The sequence below is a fragment of the Diabrotica undecimpunctata genome, chromosome 7 (genome assembly GCF_040954645.1).
Source record: "Diabrotica undecimpunctata isolate CICGRU chromosome 7, icDiaUnde3, whole genome shotgun sequence".
Lineage (NCBI taxonomy): Eukaryota > Metazoa > Arthropoda > Insecta > Coleoptera > Chrysomelidae > Diabrotica > Diabrotica undecimpunctata.
Window position 1 is genome coordinate 48,447,193 of NC_092809.1, and position 16,642 is coordinate 48,463,834.

A 16,642-nucleotide genomic window follows, 5' to 3' on the forward strand; every position below is an offset into this window, starting at 1 on the left:
ATAAATAGCATCACAAACTTCTGGTAGAAACTTTGAGATAGTACATTTAGGAATTCTATATAAATATTGTAGTGTGGCAAAGCTATTCCCTGATATAAGTTTTAAGAAAGATATCCCCAATTTTATTTTCGCAGGTAGAGCATCTCTCATCGTCGTATTCTGTCTACTAATATAAGGAGGTACACATAATAGAAGAGTGTTAGATTGTTCGTCGATTAGCAAGCGGTTAGTTGCGCCTAAACGCTCCCTACGAGTGATCCATCTTCTAACCCATACACGACCTTTCCTTTTATCTTTTAATTGTTGTTCTAAATTGCTTATTATATCTTGTATTAAACTTTTGGCAACTATCTGGCAGGCGGTACGTAACCGTTTATTCAACATGTTCACGATTCACCCTACATAATGACACTGATGCATTATTAAAATAATCACTTCATGTGTAAACCTTCACTTTCACGCAAGTTATACTTGCAAGCATACTTGCGCCAGTAAATCCATGCACGTATAAACGGAACATAAGGTTTACAATGTTTTTTATTTAATTTTTGAAAATAAGGGGTAGTTCACACCCTTAAAAATAATGAACGCCCTTGAGCATGATATAGAATATAAAGTACAGGGTGAGATTATTCTAATCCAAAATTTTTATTTTAGGATAAATAAATATCCACCCAACCAGGGTTGTTTAAAGGGTTGAAATATTATGATATTATATCCTAAAGCATAAAACAATCAATATTTAAATAATAAAAACCAAATGTTGGCCATATTAAAGTTTCAAATGTTATTTTATAATTTTTTACAATTAGGGGTAGTTTTCACCCTTAAAAAACCTAAAGCGTACAACGGCTCCATATAGGAAATAAACTAGAGGGTAAATTGAGCCTATTCCCAAATTTTTGTACAAATCGATGCTGGACGAAAAAATTGCGAGGTTTTACCATTTTTTCAGCTTCATTTCCAGGCCTAAAAGGCTCCCATTAGGTTATTGATTATATTAAAAAAAATATTTGTCAAAACATATTTTTGACAACTTGAACAAGATCCTACTGCAATATATTCCACCTCCTTCTGATGTTGGACCATACATTACACGTAGTAGTAATGACAAGTTATACATTACACAACTTTTTGACGTCAGCACTATGCTATGCCTATGGTACAGTCGCCATTTAATTGACGACACAAAATTCAAATCTACAAGCTTTACAACGAACTTATCCCGGTAATGTATTATTATTCGTCAAAGATATACGAAACGAATTTATGGATACTTTGCAAATGAAGGAAAAGTGCCTTGGCAAACCGATTTTTTATCAAAATATACAAAATATACCAACATTTTATACTCTCAGAATTTTCTTTTAAAGTTAAGGACAAATGTCTGGGAATATCTTGGTCTTTCAAAAACTTGAACAAACCGAAGTACCATAAACTAGTACTTAGGATATATATATATATATATAGTCGGTGCCGGCCCCAGACTTCATTGATTTTTCTATTTTTCCTTCTCCCTCCTGTAATTAGTCCGGACGGCATTGATTTTTTTTTTAAAGCTGTCTCCTTTTCCCCCTATAGTCGTATTCTTTGCTTTTACGAACCGCACAACTCTACCGGAAGCACCAATATTAAACGTCTCCATGCATGGTCAAAACTCAACTGTCCCAAACTTGTACACGTGCTCTTCACACACATGCTTAATTCCACTTGTGGAAGTCTGATTTGCACATGGAAAATGTATACAATGTTCACAACTCTCTTGTCGCTTGTACAGTTAACGTGCTTGAGCAACTAAACACATGTTCCAATATACTTGTGCAATAAACTTGTGTAAGTATACTGCTCATGTATACCGGTATGTCTATGGTAGCCTTAAAGGCCCCTTATAGACGTTCATGTATACTTAAGGCCACCATACACCTTCATGTATACTTGAACAGTATGCATGCACAAGTTTATTGTGCAAGTATGCCGAATTTATGGGTCGACAACACACATACAAGTATACATGCAAAAGTGCGTCAGTTTAAACTTGAACCATGTCATCGTCGGACGACGACAATGTGTTGGCCGCTGCTGCAGCAGTTCTACTTATTAAAAAACAACGAAAAAAACGTACAGTTTGATATAACGGGTGGCTAAAGAAGAGAGAAACCTGTGCACTTACAAATATGTTAAATAAATTGAAAGTGTACTGCTATGTCTTTATTTAATTCTAATTTATTGTTCTTATTTTAATTTATTAAAACACACGATAATTTATATCAATTTATTTAAATCACTGTACAACAATTTATTTGATTAATAATTACATAATTTATGTATACGAACGCTACAATTAAATCGCGAGTGCGAATCTTCAAAATTAACTGTTCTCTTCCAAATAAAATGTTCTGTTATATACGCCAGTACCGTTAAACTAGAAACGTCGACGGCCCTCTCGACTAGCGGCGAAATGGTAACGGCAAACTGGTATTTTCACATCGGCTCGTCTCCAGAAGGTTCGAATTGTCGTTTTTATAACATCGTGTGTCAGGTAGGCCTTACCTAGAAAATACTCGAATGAATACGCATATTAGTAATAAACATGTTTACCGTTTTCGGTCAGAATTTATCGTAACAGTACTCACGTGATTGGTATAATTATTTACGAATGGACGAAGAAATTTATTTCCAGTTATTATTACGTATAACTCCTTAAATTCAAAAAGAAGACACTATTATGCGAGAAGCTATACGTCCTCGTGAAAGACTAAAGGCAACCTTACGATTTCTTGCAACAGGAAGTAGTTACAATAATCTAAAATTTTCAACCAGAATCTCATCCCAAGCACTAGGTCACATCATTCCTGAAACGTGTCGTGCACTATCTCAATTGCTGAAAAATTATTTAAAGGTAAAAAAAATAAAACAATTTAAATTGACATTAGTAAAACTGTAGTAAAAGAAATTTATTTAAATAAAACTATAAATTAGTATAATTAGATAAAAGAAGCAACGGAGGTGTTACAATTCTCAGTGGAAACATAATCACAGATGATCGTCTCAGCTGTAAATGACGATAGAGACGCACTATTCAGAGATAGGAACTCCACAGGTTTGCTTGTAGCATTTCTGTAAATGTATATTGACTGAACATTGCTAGCACTAGAGGAACTAATACAATGGGTCAAGGTGAGTTGACCAGTTTCAGCCATAAACAATGCTTCATTAATTATTTTCTCTGCGATTAATCGTTGTGTGTGATCTTGCACATCTCGAAGTTTACTGGAGACATTTGTTCCAAAAATATCATGTCGATCATCTTTAATTTTAGGTCTCTTGAAATGTTCTTCGATGGGTTTCAGAACATTGTTACATTGTTCTGCCGATGTTCGTTTGATGGGACGTCGCCCTGTAATACTACTCTTTGGAGTCGACGATCCCGGTTGTAATGGACGGGGTGTAGAAGTAGTGGAGTTTGTTATGGTTGACTGGAATTCCTCTAAAACTTTCGGCATTTGATGATTCACCTTTATCTACTGAATGCTGCTTTGCTTCCTCCAGTAATCTAAAATAATAAATATCGTTTATTTTTATTTAGTTTCCTCCTGGTAAACAATAGATCTTTAGAAATTAATAGCGAATGAGTTTAAAACGAGGTGGAACTTTCCTCACTGCTTAGGTACTTTGGACGAAAAATATGCCAGATCATATCAACAGCATCAAGCGGTTCATATTTCTACACTTACAAGAAGACACACAGTATGGTTCTACTGGCTGTTGCTGACTTCACCTCCAAGTTTTTATTATGTAATTTCGGTATGAAGGGACGGGTTTCTGATGGCAGTGTTTTTAAAAACACAACATTTTGGAATAGTTACAGAAGAACCTGCTGAATATTCCGCCTCCTTCTGATGTCGGACTAGGAAACCATCTGCCATACTTGTTTATAGCAGACGATGCCTTTGCTTTATGGGCCAACATGTTAAAACAATTTGTGCAAAGTGATATGAACAGCATAGAGAAGAAAATTTACAGTTACAGATTAAGTAGAGCTCGTCGTATTATTGACAATACATTTAGGATTCTAGCAGCCCGTTTCCGTGTTTTTCACACAGCCATCAATGTGTAGGTAAAAAATATTGAGTTGGTAGTAATGGCAAGTTGTTCATTACATAACTTTTTAATGTTAATATTAGGCTATGTCTATGATCCACATGAATGTTTTGATCTCGAAAGTACAGAAGATGGTACAGTCGCCAGTAGATTGACAACGCAAAATTCAAATTTAGCCTTACAAGCTTTACAACGAACTCACCCTTGTAATGTACCAGTATCAGCCAAAGATATACGAAACAAATTTATGGAATACTTTGCAAGTGAAGGAAAAGTGTCTTGGCCCACCAATTTTATTAATTAAATGAACATGTAGGGAAAAATATTTTAATTTTTTTAAATAGGAAATAACACCTTTTACTAAAAATAAAGAAAATAGACGAATATTTCATACTTACAGCATTTTCTTTCAAGTTTGAGGAAGAATGCCTCGGAATATATTGGTCTCTCAAAAACTCAAAAACTTGAACATACCAAAGTACCATAAACTGGGCGTATTTATTTCGTCGGTGCCGGCACCAGACTTTATCGAAGTAACTACTTTTTTTTCTCGTTGCTGTAATTAATTCGGAAGGCGGTATTTTTTTAACAACTGCATCACAATCTGCTTTTGAGTCGATTTCCTTCAATTTTTGTATCAGTTTTTTATATGCCGTCTCTCTTTTTCCCCTATCAAGGTACTCTTTCCCCTATCAAGGTAAAACGAAATAAATTCTTCGAGACATTCTCGATGTCTATTTTTCATGTGACTTGTTATAACCAACTCCACTGTTTGAAACTTGTACAAGTCTTTCACACACACGCTCAATTACACTGGCGCAAGACTGATATGTACAAGCAAAAATTCCAAAACTTCAGCAAAGTCTCATGTCGCTTGTACAGTTAACATACTTGTGCAAGTATTGCCCAACACACCTTCCAGTATACTTGTGCATGTATACTGTTTAAGTATACATAAATGTGTATGGGGGTCTTTACACTTGCGAATGTCTGACATGCACAAGTAAAAATGAAAAAATGTTAACAAGTCACATGTCACTTTGTGTCGCTCTTCGTCGCTTTTATTTCTCTTCTCTAGTCAAGTCATCATTGATGAATACTTTCTCCCCTACGACGTTTTTTAGTTTATATTTTTTTGCCATGATCTCGTGTTTTTCCTATTCATTTCTTAGTTCTATTACGCATGTATTCTCGCCTATTCTTTTTTTTTCCTGTTGTAGGTGTAATATCAATTTGAAGATGTTTATTAAAAAGTCCTTTTTTCTTCAAACAACGTCAAATAATGATGACATTACTCATCTAACTTGATCCTGTCAAAGTTTGATGTCTCCGCCGGCAGCAGTTTTTTTCCCATTTCTTTACGGCGGAGGGAAAAATGTTGTCATGGCAACAATATGAAACATGTCACAAAGCAACAAAACAAATGTCATTAACAACAATTAAACATCATTTTTATTTATAGTAATATTAAAAGTACAATTAGTTAATGAGGCATTTTCAAAATTGAAACCGTGCAAAAATGTTCCCGACTCTTGATACGCATTGGTAATTGTTGATGATACTGATGGTCGAGAACAACTTTCAGCAATCATTCCAACATGCTACTGCATCATTAGCCGCGGACTCAATTTTGTTTAGGTTTTCCATTTGCGCACTAAATTTGCGCTTGCGGTTGCAACAACAATAAGCTGTCTTTAATAATTGCAAACAACTGTCAAACAACTGTAACCAGGGAGACGCAAATCCCACCGACGACTTAATTATTTTAATTTCTAACATCTAGACGACTTTGATAGATGTCACAGTTAATTTCGAGTAAAAATAGCGTATGAATTGTACTATTTATGGTTGAAAATTGCTACGTTTGAAGAAAAAATAGTATACTTTATTCGGCAAAGAAGCGACTTTTCTTGACTTGCCCTCTATTACGCGCCTCACTTCGTTCGGCGCGTAATATCGGGCGAATCATGAATGTTCTTAGGAAAAACACTTTTTTAAAAACTGAACTTCACAATTAAAACTTTTATTTCGACTTACAAAGATTTTAGTAACAACAATAATAATTTAAATCAGACTATATTTTAAATCAGACTGAAAAATATTGATTTTAACATGGTGTTTTTATAATTTATTAATTGCTGATCTTGCTGTTCAATACGTCGCAATTTAGTCCAGAATGTTCAAGCGGTAGCCCCGTGTTGGAATCCACGTGGTGGAACTTACTGGATGGTAGCGGTCATTGTACTGTAACTACTCCATCCCCTGAAGACGTTTTGTGAGGGACGAACAGAACTGTTGAGTTGGCCTCTTCTGGAGTTTCGTCGCTAGGTTTTTTTGTTATTTGTTTTATACCTGTAACATATATAGAGGCAGATTATTGTAATAAAGATATATAAAGGAGTCATTCAAAAATGGTTATGGCTATGGTTCCATAATTTCGGATTAATTGTCTCTAGATGTTCATCTTCCTTAGAGAATTGATGATTCAAATCCTTAATGATTTGAATTTAATCGCTGTTTGAATATCTATGGTCCTTATTTTGGGAAGCATTAGCGGTTGCTCTGGGATGGTTGTCCTTGAATTTATGTAACTCTGGATTGGGGTTTTGAATTTGTATCTGGGCGGAAGATTGATGAGATAAGTTTCGACGGATAAGTTAAGATTAATAAGATAGGACAAGAAAATGAAGGATAAATATAATACACGAAAAAGGTAATGGCTAAGTCCATTTTGAACTGCTGTGGTCTTTGCGTCGTACTGGTTTCAATTCTGTCAAATTCTTCTTTTATTGGTAGTAGTTTGAAAAAGTATATGAAATCGTGTGTACTAGTATGAGTCTTTGCTTTTCCCAGGTTGAGGGGAATTAATCCTGGGTTGTCTTTCAGGTCCTTGATCTTCTCTTCTTCTCTCATCGTCAGGGTGATCCTGTGCGGACGGTTTAGAATTAGTTTTTGATTTAGGTTGATGTTTTATGTTTTTCTTGTGAACTGTAGTTTTTGATGTTTTTACAGTCACTTCGTTATTTCATTTATATATGTTTTGCGGAATATCGCGGAAGTAATTTATTTCTGGTAACTGTTTTTCGTGTTTAGATTTTTGTGCTTGGTTTATACGTAATAGGGTCTTGTCTCGATTTATTTCTATTTTCAATGACTTTATTTTTATTCTCTTGTATTTGTTGGTTTACTTCCTTATATAATTCCTTTGTTATCTCTCTATGATTTTGGATATAATTGTTCAGTATTACTTTCTGTATGTCAACGTCAAAGGGATCTTTTGCGTCGATATGTCCGTTTAATATGTCGATGGGTCTTAACTTCGTTGCTGAATGTATGGAATTATTGTACCCAATTATAGCGTATAGCATTTGTTCTTTAATCGAGAGCTTTGCTTTGGTGTTCCTTAGGATTCGAAGATGTTTGATTAACGTAGAATGAAATCTCTCAATCATCCCGTTGGATTGCGGATTCTCTGGTGTTGTATAGTGGATTGAGATTTTATGAGAGTCTACAAATTCTTGTATTATTCCATTTTTAAATTCTGTACCATTATCGGCTACTATCATTGTTGGGAGTCCATGATGTGTTATAAAAATCAGTAGGGCGTTGAGTACATTGATTGCATTTCCTCCATTTATTGGGTAGGCTTGCCCATATTTCGAAAATGCGTCTATTATGGTTAGAAACTTCTGTCCATCAGGCTGGAATAAATCCAATGTGAACTATTTCCAGTGGTTTAGTGGGAGTTGGTGTAACCATAAATTTTGGTTTGGGAGGAAGTCTGTCGTATTTATTTTCTTGACATATATCGCAAAAGTTTATGATATCTTCTATGTCCTTCTTCATATTAGGCCAGTAATATCGTTTCCTTATTTGACTTTCTGTTTCAGCTATTCCTCTATGGTTCGTTTTTCCTTCGTGATAGTTTTTTATAATCTCTTTTTGTTGTTCTTCTAGGTTAAGATCTTCCAATAAAAGATTGCACTTTACTAAGTCATATGCGTTGTGTTTAAAAGTTTTCCTGATAATTTCGCAAATTTCTGCAAAAATTTCTTCTTTTGCTTCAAATAAAATTGCATACTTCTTCTTCGGGTTGAGGTGTTCCTTAAAAATTTTTATGGTATCAGCTTTTAACTGATCTTTCGACAGCTGGATACGATAACGTCTTTTATTCGGAAAGGTTTGTATAATTGCTGGAGGTCGTGGATTGTAGTTGACGATTTTGACTATAATTTGGTTATTGTAGAAGTTAAGTGGTTTTTCCGAAATAGGTATACCAAGAATTGGGTTATCTACTGCTGTATGTATTGTTTCATTTCCGTCTTCGTCCATGTTTTGATCTTCGTTTTCGACAGTGCCTTCTGGGATGTTTTGATCTTCGTTTTCAACAGTATCTTCTGGGATGTTTTCTGGAATGAATTCTGTTGCTTTTTTTTCTACAATCTCGTCAATTATTCGATCTGCATCTGGATTATTAGTCGTTGACCATCCATCGTCTTCCATGTCTACTAAATCATCAAAGACTTCCTTAATTTGTGAATCGATATCCTTAGTTTCCTTTGTGTGTATTTCGATTCGAGACAGTGCGTCCGCATTTGTATTAGCTTTGCCTTTTTTGTAAATTAGTTCGTAGTCAAATTCTTCTAATTTTAATCTCCAACGTACTAGTTTGGAGTTGGGTTCCTTTAGGGAGAATAGATATTGCAAAGGACGGTGGTCTGAAAGTATTTTAAATTTTCTTCCAAATAGGTAAGGTCGAAAATACTTAGTTGCCCACACCATTGCTAACATTTCCTTTTCTATTGTGGAGTACTTGGTTTCGGTTTCATTTAGTGTCCTGGAAGCAAAGGCAATTGGTTTATCACTGCCAACTGGTCCTTGGGAAAGTACTGCACCGATAGCGAAGTTGCTGGCATCTGTTGTGAGGTTAAACGGTTTGGAAAAATCTGGATATTGCAATAACGGCTCATTCATTAATAATTTCCTGCACGTTTCAAAGCATTCTACGAATTCGGGTGTATGTTCGATCTTTGCATCTTTTTTCAGGCATCTTGTTAGAGGTTTCGTGACTTTTGCGAAGTCTCGAATAAACTTTCTGTAATATCCCAGTAGTCCAAGAAATCCTCTTATTTCTTTTGCTGTTTTCGGTATTGGGTATTTTTCTATTGCTTCAATTTTCGCTGGATTCGGTTTTATGCCTTCTTGTGTGACTACGTGTCCTAGAAAATTAACTTGCTTCTTTAAGAATTCGCATTTGTCAACTTGGATTTTTCGTCGGGCTTCTCTTAATCGTTGAAATACTTTTGTGAGATTTACTATGTGTTCCTGTAGTGATGTTGAATATACTATTACGTCGTCCATATAGACGAGGCATATTTCTCCTTGAAGTCCCTTCAATACGTTGTCCATCATACGTTGGAACGTGGACGGAGCGTTCTTAAGTCCAAATGGCATTCTTAAATATTCATAGTGTCCATTTTCCACATTAAATGCTGTTTTGGGAATGTCTTCTTCAGCCATCTCGATTTGGTGAAATCCGCTTGCTAAGTCGAGGGTCGTAAAATATTGACATCTTCCCAATTTGTCCAAAATATCGCTAATGTGAGGAATTCTGTATCGGTCGTCAATTGTCTTCTCGTTGACCTTTCTATAATCTACCACTATTCTCCACTTTATTTTACCGGATGAATCTGGTTTCTTGGCCACAACCCAAATAGGCGAGGACCATGGCGATTGACTTGGTCGAATAATCCCTTGCTCTAACATTGAAGAGATTTGTTTCTTTACTTCTTCATGTGCACATACGGATACCGGTATGATTTCGTATATACAGGCTCTTCATCCTTGGTTCTGATGTGGTGTTTAACTTCGTTAGTAAAGCTGAGAGGAGTGTCTGGTTGGTGAAATATATCGGAGAATTTTCGGCATAGGTGGCGAACTTGTTCCTCTTCTTCTTCGTTAAGATGTTCGGTTTTAATTAAGTCGTCGATATCTTGTCTGTAGTCTGGTCCGGAGGTTGTTTCCATGGAATATATATGGAAATCTTGAATGTCTATTTCATTGCTTTCGAGTGGTTCCATAAGAGAAAGATGAATGGGTTCTGACGTGAAGTTGGCAATTTCGGTCCAGGCGAGGTGGTTCTCGGCGTTAGTAAGGGCTTCTCGTACTACGACGCCTTGTACTTTTTGGGTAGGAATAATGATGGTTCCTTTTTCTTCTTTGACAGGAATTTTCACTTGGCTAATAGAATTTGCTTCCAAATGAATGGAATAAAATTGTGTTTTATTTGTTTCGTAATATTTAATGGGGATTGTAGAATCTTTTGTAACTAGAAGCGATTTAGGGAAGTTTAATTGGGCTTCGAAGAGTTTTAGATTGTCGAGGCCAATAAGACCATCGAAAGTTTTGTGAAACTTAAAGAGGTAAAATTTCATTTTGCTGTCAGAATTAAATTCTGAAAATGAAGGAATTTCGGCACAATATTTTTGGGAATAGTTTTGAAAAATTGATGTGACGACAAAGGGTTCATGTTTTATGTAACTTGGAAAATATGAAGAAGCTATTTCTGGATTAAGAAATGACTTTGTAGATCCCGTATCGATTAAAAGTCGTAAAGAAGGCTTAAAAATTTCGATGTAGGGTAGCTTCTTCTTGTCGGGAAATGAATGAAGTTCAATTACGTTCCGATTGCTTCTGGTGGGTCCTCTCGAAAATTTACGTTTTCTTCGTATTCGGTTGGTTGATTTTCGTATGTATCTTGTAGAAAATTGTCGTATTCAGTTTCGTAGTAATCATTGTAGTTGGCATTCTCTTCTTGCTCATCTCCGTGGCATTGTATATTGTAAAGTTCTTCTACGGTGAATTTTGGCTGTGCCCGGTAATTTGGTGTAAAATTTTGACGGCCTCTGGTTGTGGTTTCTGATATTCCACTCATAGGTGTTGGTCTAGACTGCTTTGACTGTCCGGGTTTGGGTGCCCATACATTTGACTGGTTCTGGGTCCTGAATGCTGGAGGGTTTGAATTTTGTCTAAATTGATCGAAGTTTTGTTGCCGATGTGGTTGCTGAAACTGATTCTGCGGATAGAATTGTCTCATTGGTTGCTGCCATCGTGGAGGTGCAAAATTTGTCTGCTGATACAATGGTTTCTGGATTTGTACAGGCATCTGCTGTCTCTGAGGTCGGCGTTCTTGATAATTTTCGCTTCTTCCTGATGTTGAAGGTTGACTTATTTGATTTTTTTGAAGATATCGAACATTATTTTCTTCCTGTACGTATTGTATTGCCGTGGCTAAACTTCCTGGTCTCATTGCTCTGATAACAGAGCCCATTGGTTCTCGTAGGCCTGCTAAGAATGTTGTAAGAGCTTGTTGACGGAAAAATTCTTGTTTGCTCCTTTTAATATCGGCATTTATGGTATGTAATTCTAGGTAATTATTAATACAGCTTAAAAGTCCCATGATTTTTTCGTAAAAATGCATAATAGATTCTGTAGAGCCTTGTCTTAAATTTACTAGATCCCTTGTAAGCGAATTTTCGTCTCTCTGGTCTCCAAAATTTTGAATTAATGCGTTTTTTATTTCATCCCAACTTTCGCATCCATATACAGATATAACTTCTTTGGCTCTACCTGTTAATTTACTGATAATACCATGAAGCAAAAATTTGTTTTGTATACTAGCTGCATTAAGTCTGTCATAATAATGGTTTAGAAGTATTGTAGAAACTTTAATAAATTCATGTAATTCATTTGGATTTCCGTCAAAATTTGGAAGAATGCATAAATTTTTAACGTCAAATTGTGGAACTGCCATATTTTAAAAATTTTCAATATAATATATAGTCAATAGTCAAATCGGTATAGTAATTTTCAATAATCAATATATAAATATATCAATCTTAATCTACTTATTTTCTATCTATTAATCTCTATGTTTATTAATATATAGTATTTATTAAGCTATTCAATTTTGTCTAAATCTGACTCTAAAGTCAATCTAAGGACTTAGAGGAGATATTTTTAAATTACTTTAATCTTTGTTAATCTATTCAAATCTTTGTTTTATTTATCTTCTGATTTAGCTCTGATTCAATCTAAGGACTCAGAGGAGTCTGATTTATTAAGAATTCTTTCAAAATCTAATCTTCTTAATTCTAAGTAATAATAAAATCGCTTACATAATAAAGACGATGCCGATGTGCATTCCTTTGCTCCTGAAGGCTTCTTCTAAATTCTAATTCTCTAATTCCCTCGCGTGAACACTGCAGACGGTTTCCCTGGGGCTGGTTCTTGGAACAGTGGACAAACACTTAAAAGTGACGAGGATCTATAAAGACTCTTCCACTTCCGTACTGACTCTGCGCCAATTATGAATGTTCTTAGGAAAAACACTTTTTTAAAAACTGAACTTCACAATTAAAACTTTTATTTCGACTTACAAAGATTTTAGTAACAACAATAATAATTTAAATCAGACTATATTTTAAATCAGACTGAAAAATATTGATTTTAACATGGTGTTTTTATAATTTATTAATTGCTGATCTTGCTGTTCAATACGTCGCAATTTAGTCCAAAATGTTCAAGCGGTAGCCCCGTGTTGGAATCCACGTGGTGGAACTTACTGGATGGTAGCGGTCATTGTACTGTAACTGGCGCGTCAAGAAAAGTCATGCTTCTCCGCCTCATAAAGTAATATACTATTATTCTTTCTTTTAGACTGCTTGGTTCATTTGTATCCATTTTTAGACCATTCATTACAATGTTGTTTTTTCTTCTATTTTTTTCGATTATTTCGACTGCTTTTTTCATTTCTTGTAACTCTCTCCTTATTTCTGAATTCTCTTTTCTTATATCCTGATTTTCTTTTTTTAATTGTTCGTTTTCTACTGTCAGTTTTAGTAGAGCTTCGTTTGTTTTGTTTTGTTGGTCTATAATTTCTCTTATTTCAGTTTTTATTTCTTTCTGTTCTTGCTTTATATCTTTTTGAGTTGTGTTCATTTCTTTCATTATTATTAATAACTGGTCTAATTTCTCAGATTCAGTTGTTTGGCGTTTTGTAGGAGTTCTTGTGGTGTTTTTTTTCTGTTTACAAAAAAATCTATATTTTCTCCTTTTCTTTTTCACCCTTCATCTGTAGAGTATTCGCCGCTGTCCATTCTTACGATATTTTCCTTGGACTTTTCTTGTTATTTCGCTGTTTATCTCCTTCCCTGTCCTACACCGCGAAAAGAGTCGTCGACCAGTCAACCCGTCGAATCTCCGACCCTTATCGGTGTTTATATGTGGGTCACTTCTACCGAGTTACTTTTCGTTGTAACTTGGAAAAGTTCTGTTTTCCGAGTTTTCTTACAGCCGAAAATTAAAAACGATATTTATTTATTTACCAACGCCTCTTTGCCGTCGATTTTAGTGTGTGGTCACCTTTATTGTAGTGAACCGTAATTACTGTTTGGCACAAAAACGTTACTTACAATATAAAAAGTTAATATTATGTTAAAGTTGATAATACTAAAAACTTTTACTTTAACTTTAAATAATAATTTAAGAATTTTAAACTTTTCTCTTAATAATTAATATATGAATTGAATTATATTTCTGAACCGCCTTCGTCTCCAACTCTTATTTGCATCTGTAGGTATAGAGTCTGCCAGATTTTTAATTTAAATATAAAGTGTACATACCCAAATTCACAATTTTTCCGAGAGAGCACTTTTAAACCTACTTGCTTGTAACAGGTGACCACACCAAGACCCAGGTACATCTATGGGGCCCTTAAGATTAATTTGTTGACATATTCGCTATCGTCTTAGGTAAATGTACCACCCTAAACAACTTAAGTTGTTAAATATTGGTCCGATTATTTTCAGAAAACAGTGTTTGTAAATATTTAAATACTTTATAAACTATCCCTTTAACACGTTCAGCTCCGTCTCTTTTTTTAAGGTACAACAGTAGGCCACTGAGATGTATTTATGTAAACTAATTAATTTTTAAGGTACACTTTAAAAAGTCATTTATAATAAATATGGGTACAAAAAAAATTAATTTGGTCACAAAAAAAAAACTCACCGCGTGAGTCGCGTTGGTGGCCACAGGGCAGAAAATGTGTCGGTTGAACTTAAAAAAAAAATAATAATCTGATTGAGAAAAGATATAATTATGAACCTAGATAACTAACATAAGTAATTATTAAATGGCGACAACATCAAGAAAACAAATTAATTATCTAATTTTCAATTTCTTCATGAAAACGTCTAAAACAATTTTCTAAGTACAATCCCGGATGTTCAGGGCACTCCGCACAATGAAACAATGAGTCCAATTTTTTTCTTTTTTAGTTTGCCAGCAATATTTACACCGTCGTCGTTTTGTAATACCATTAGCTGATTTAGAGCAATGGGATGGCAAATGAAACGTCAAATTTTTCTTGACTTGAGGGATGTTTGGGTTTGGTCCCAAAAGACTATCAATCACCGACAATCGAAAGTCATACAATGACATTTTTATATTAGAATTATTATAGAAATAGTATGCGTTGATTAGCATAATTTGAAATTAACATATGGTCGCCTAAGTCAATACCACCTTTATTTTTGTTATATTCAGCGACTAAACGGGGCTTTTCTTTATCAATTCCTTTCCTAGATATTGTTGGAACCATTTCATGACCAAATTAGGAAGAGATCATTAAAATATCTCGCTGATCTTTCCATTTACACACACATATCCCTTTATTATTGTAAGCACTGACCAGTTCATTTTGTTTTATAATTTTTGAGAAACAACTTCGTGTGGATTTTTCGCTCTTCCTGTTCTCAATGTTCCTGTAAGATAAGTTTTAACCGAAAGTAGTTTTTTACAAAATGGAACACTATTATAAAAATTATCCATATGTAAGGAGTGACCAACATTTAGTTTCGAATCCATCAAATTTAGCACTACTTTTTCCGTATGATTACGTCCTCCAACTACAGGGTCACTAGCTCCACTATAAACTAATATACGTTGAATCATCCCTGTACATTCTGCCAAAGTATATAGTTTGACACCATATTTGTGTCGACAAGATTTTATATACCGATTAGGAGTACACAAATAACTGTTGAAGTAATAAAGAAAGATTTGTATTTATTATTTCCAAAATAATATTTCATTAATTTCATCATATTAATTAAAACTTATCAGTAAATCTTGTAGATTGTAGAATTTGAATATAGAGGAAATTTATGTTTTATAAACTTATAGTAGTTAAACAATGTAACAAACTAACTAATAGATTTTAATTGTCTCTAGGAACATACTTGGGCTCTAATCCAAACTTCAGCACGACTTCAGCCTCCAGCCGCACCCCTTCCGCCTCCAACAACAAAAAACGTCCTATCTCTCCCGAGCAAGTCCTCCGCCTTTTCGGGAATAACAACCCTTCCTCGACAGTAGTTAAAACGGGAATTGAAAGACCTAGGAGGTCGCCTGCTAGTAGCCCCCCTTCCACTGCGCACCAAGTCAACAGGGAAGTAAATTACAGGCCGGCGTATGTACCGAGCATTCACGAGCTGGCGACAAGGACCGTGACAATGGTAAGGGAACCGCAGGATGGCACGCATGGGTTTGGGATCTGTGTGAAAGGAGGAAAGGATGCTGGTAAGTTTAAATAAATAAAAATTAACTTATGAACTAACCAAGGCATTTTGTATGAATAACATTTTAAGAAAGAATAAGGAAAAGTTACGGAAGCAAGTATTCTTGAAACCTGTACAATTTTTAGAATCCGCAATAATCATTTTAGAAGTATAAAATATATTATAGCATCAAGTACAGTTACATGAAAGTTTTTTTTATTATTAAAATAATCTCAAGTGTCTATTAATATATCCTTAATGTAATTTAGATCAAAAAATATCTGCGGTTCACAATATAGCTATACATCCAGATAATAGTCCAGGATATCACGGTAAAAAAAGAAGAAAACCTCGATTTTTTTTGTATGCACCGATTTACTTAAAATTTTGACAGTAGTTAAAGAACAGGTCAAAGATCAAAATTTACCCTATGGCAACATGTGCTTTTTCTCTTGGGGGTGGTTATCACCCCAACTCGAGGGTAAAAAAGTTTATAAAAAAAAACATCGTTGTGGTCGCTATAATAGTGAATTTTAAGACAACAATATTCTTTAGAGCTTTTTCTGAATATTTTTGAGTTATTTTTAACTGAAAGTTCACAAATTACTAGGGCCTTCCGTAGATTCAGTTGGTTAATTTCTTTCTTGACTTTTCCAGGAGTTAAACTATTGATTGGGAGAGAGATTTGACAAGCTTCATTGATAGGTTCCTCTACTTCTTCATAAGAATCTGCTGCTTCGTTTTGAAATACGCTAGTAAAAGATGTAGTAAAGATGTCCGCCTTTTCTTTATTGGAGTAAAAATTCGAGTCAATTACATTCCAAATAATTGCCAGAATTTTAATTCAGATGTTTATTGTCTTTCGCTACCGATGCCTCTAATACTCCTACTACAAAAGATATAACCTCCAAAACTTCGAC

General features: G+C 34.7%; 1 protein-coding gene across 1 annotated transcript in view; it reads left to right on the forward strand.

The window, feature by feature from the left end:
• Positions 1-16,642, forward strand: part of dysc (whirlin protein dyschronic) — an 832,089-nt gene that overhangs the window by 9,414 nt on the left and 806,033 nt on the right. Inside the window, exon 2 of the mRNA XM_072538906.1 lies at positions 15,397-15,744. Within this exon, the coding sequence (XP_072395007.1) occupies positions 15,397-15,744 (348 nt within the window). The remainder of the gene's footprint in view (positions 1-15,396; positions 15,745-16,642) is intronic.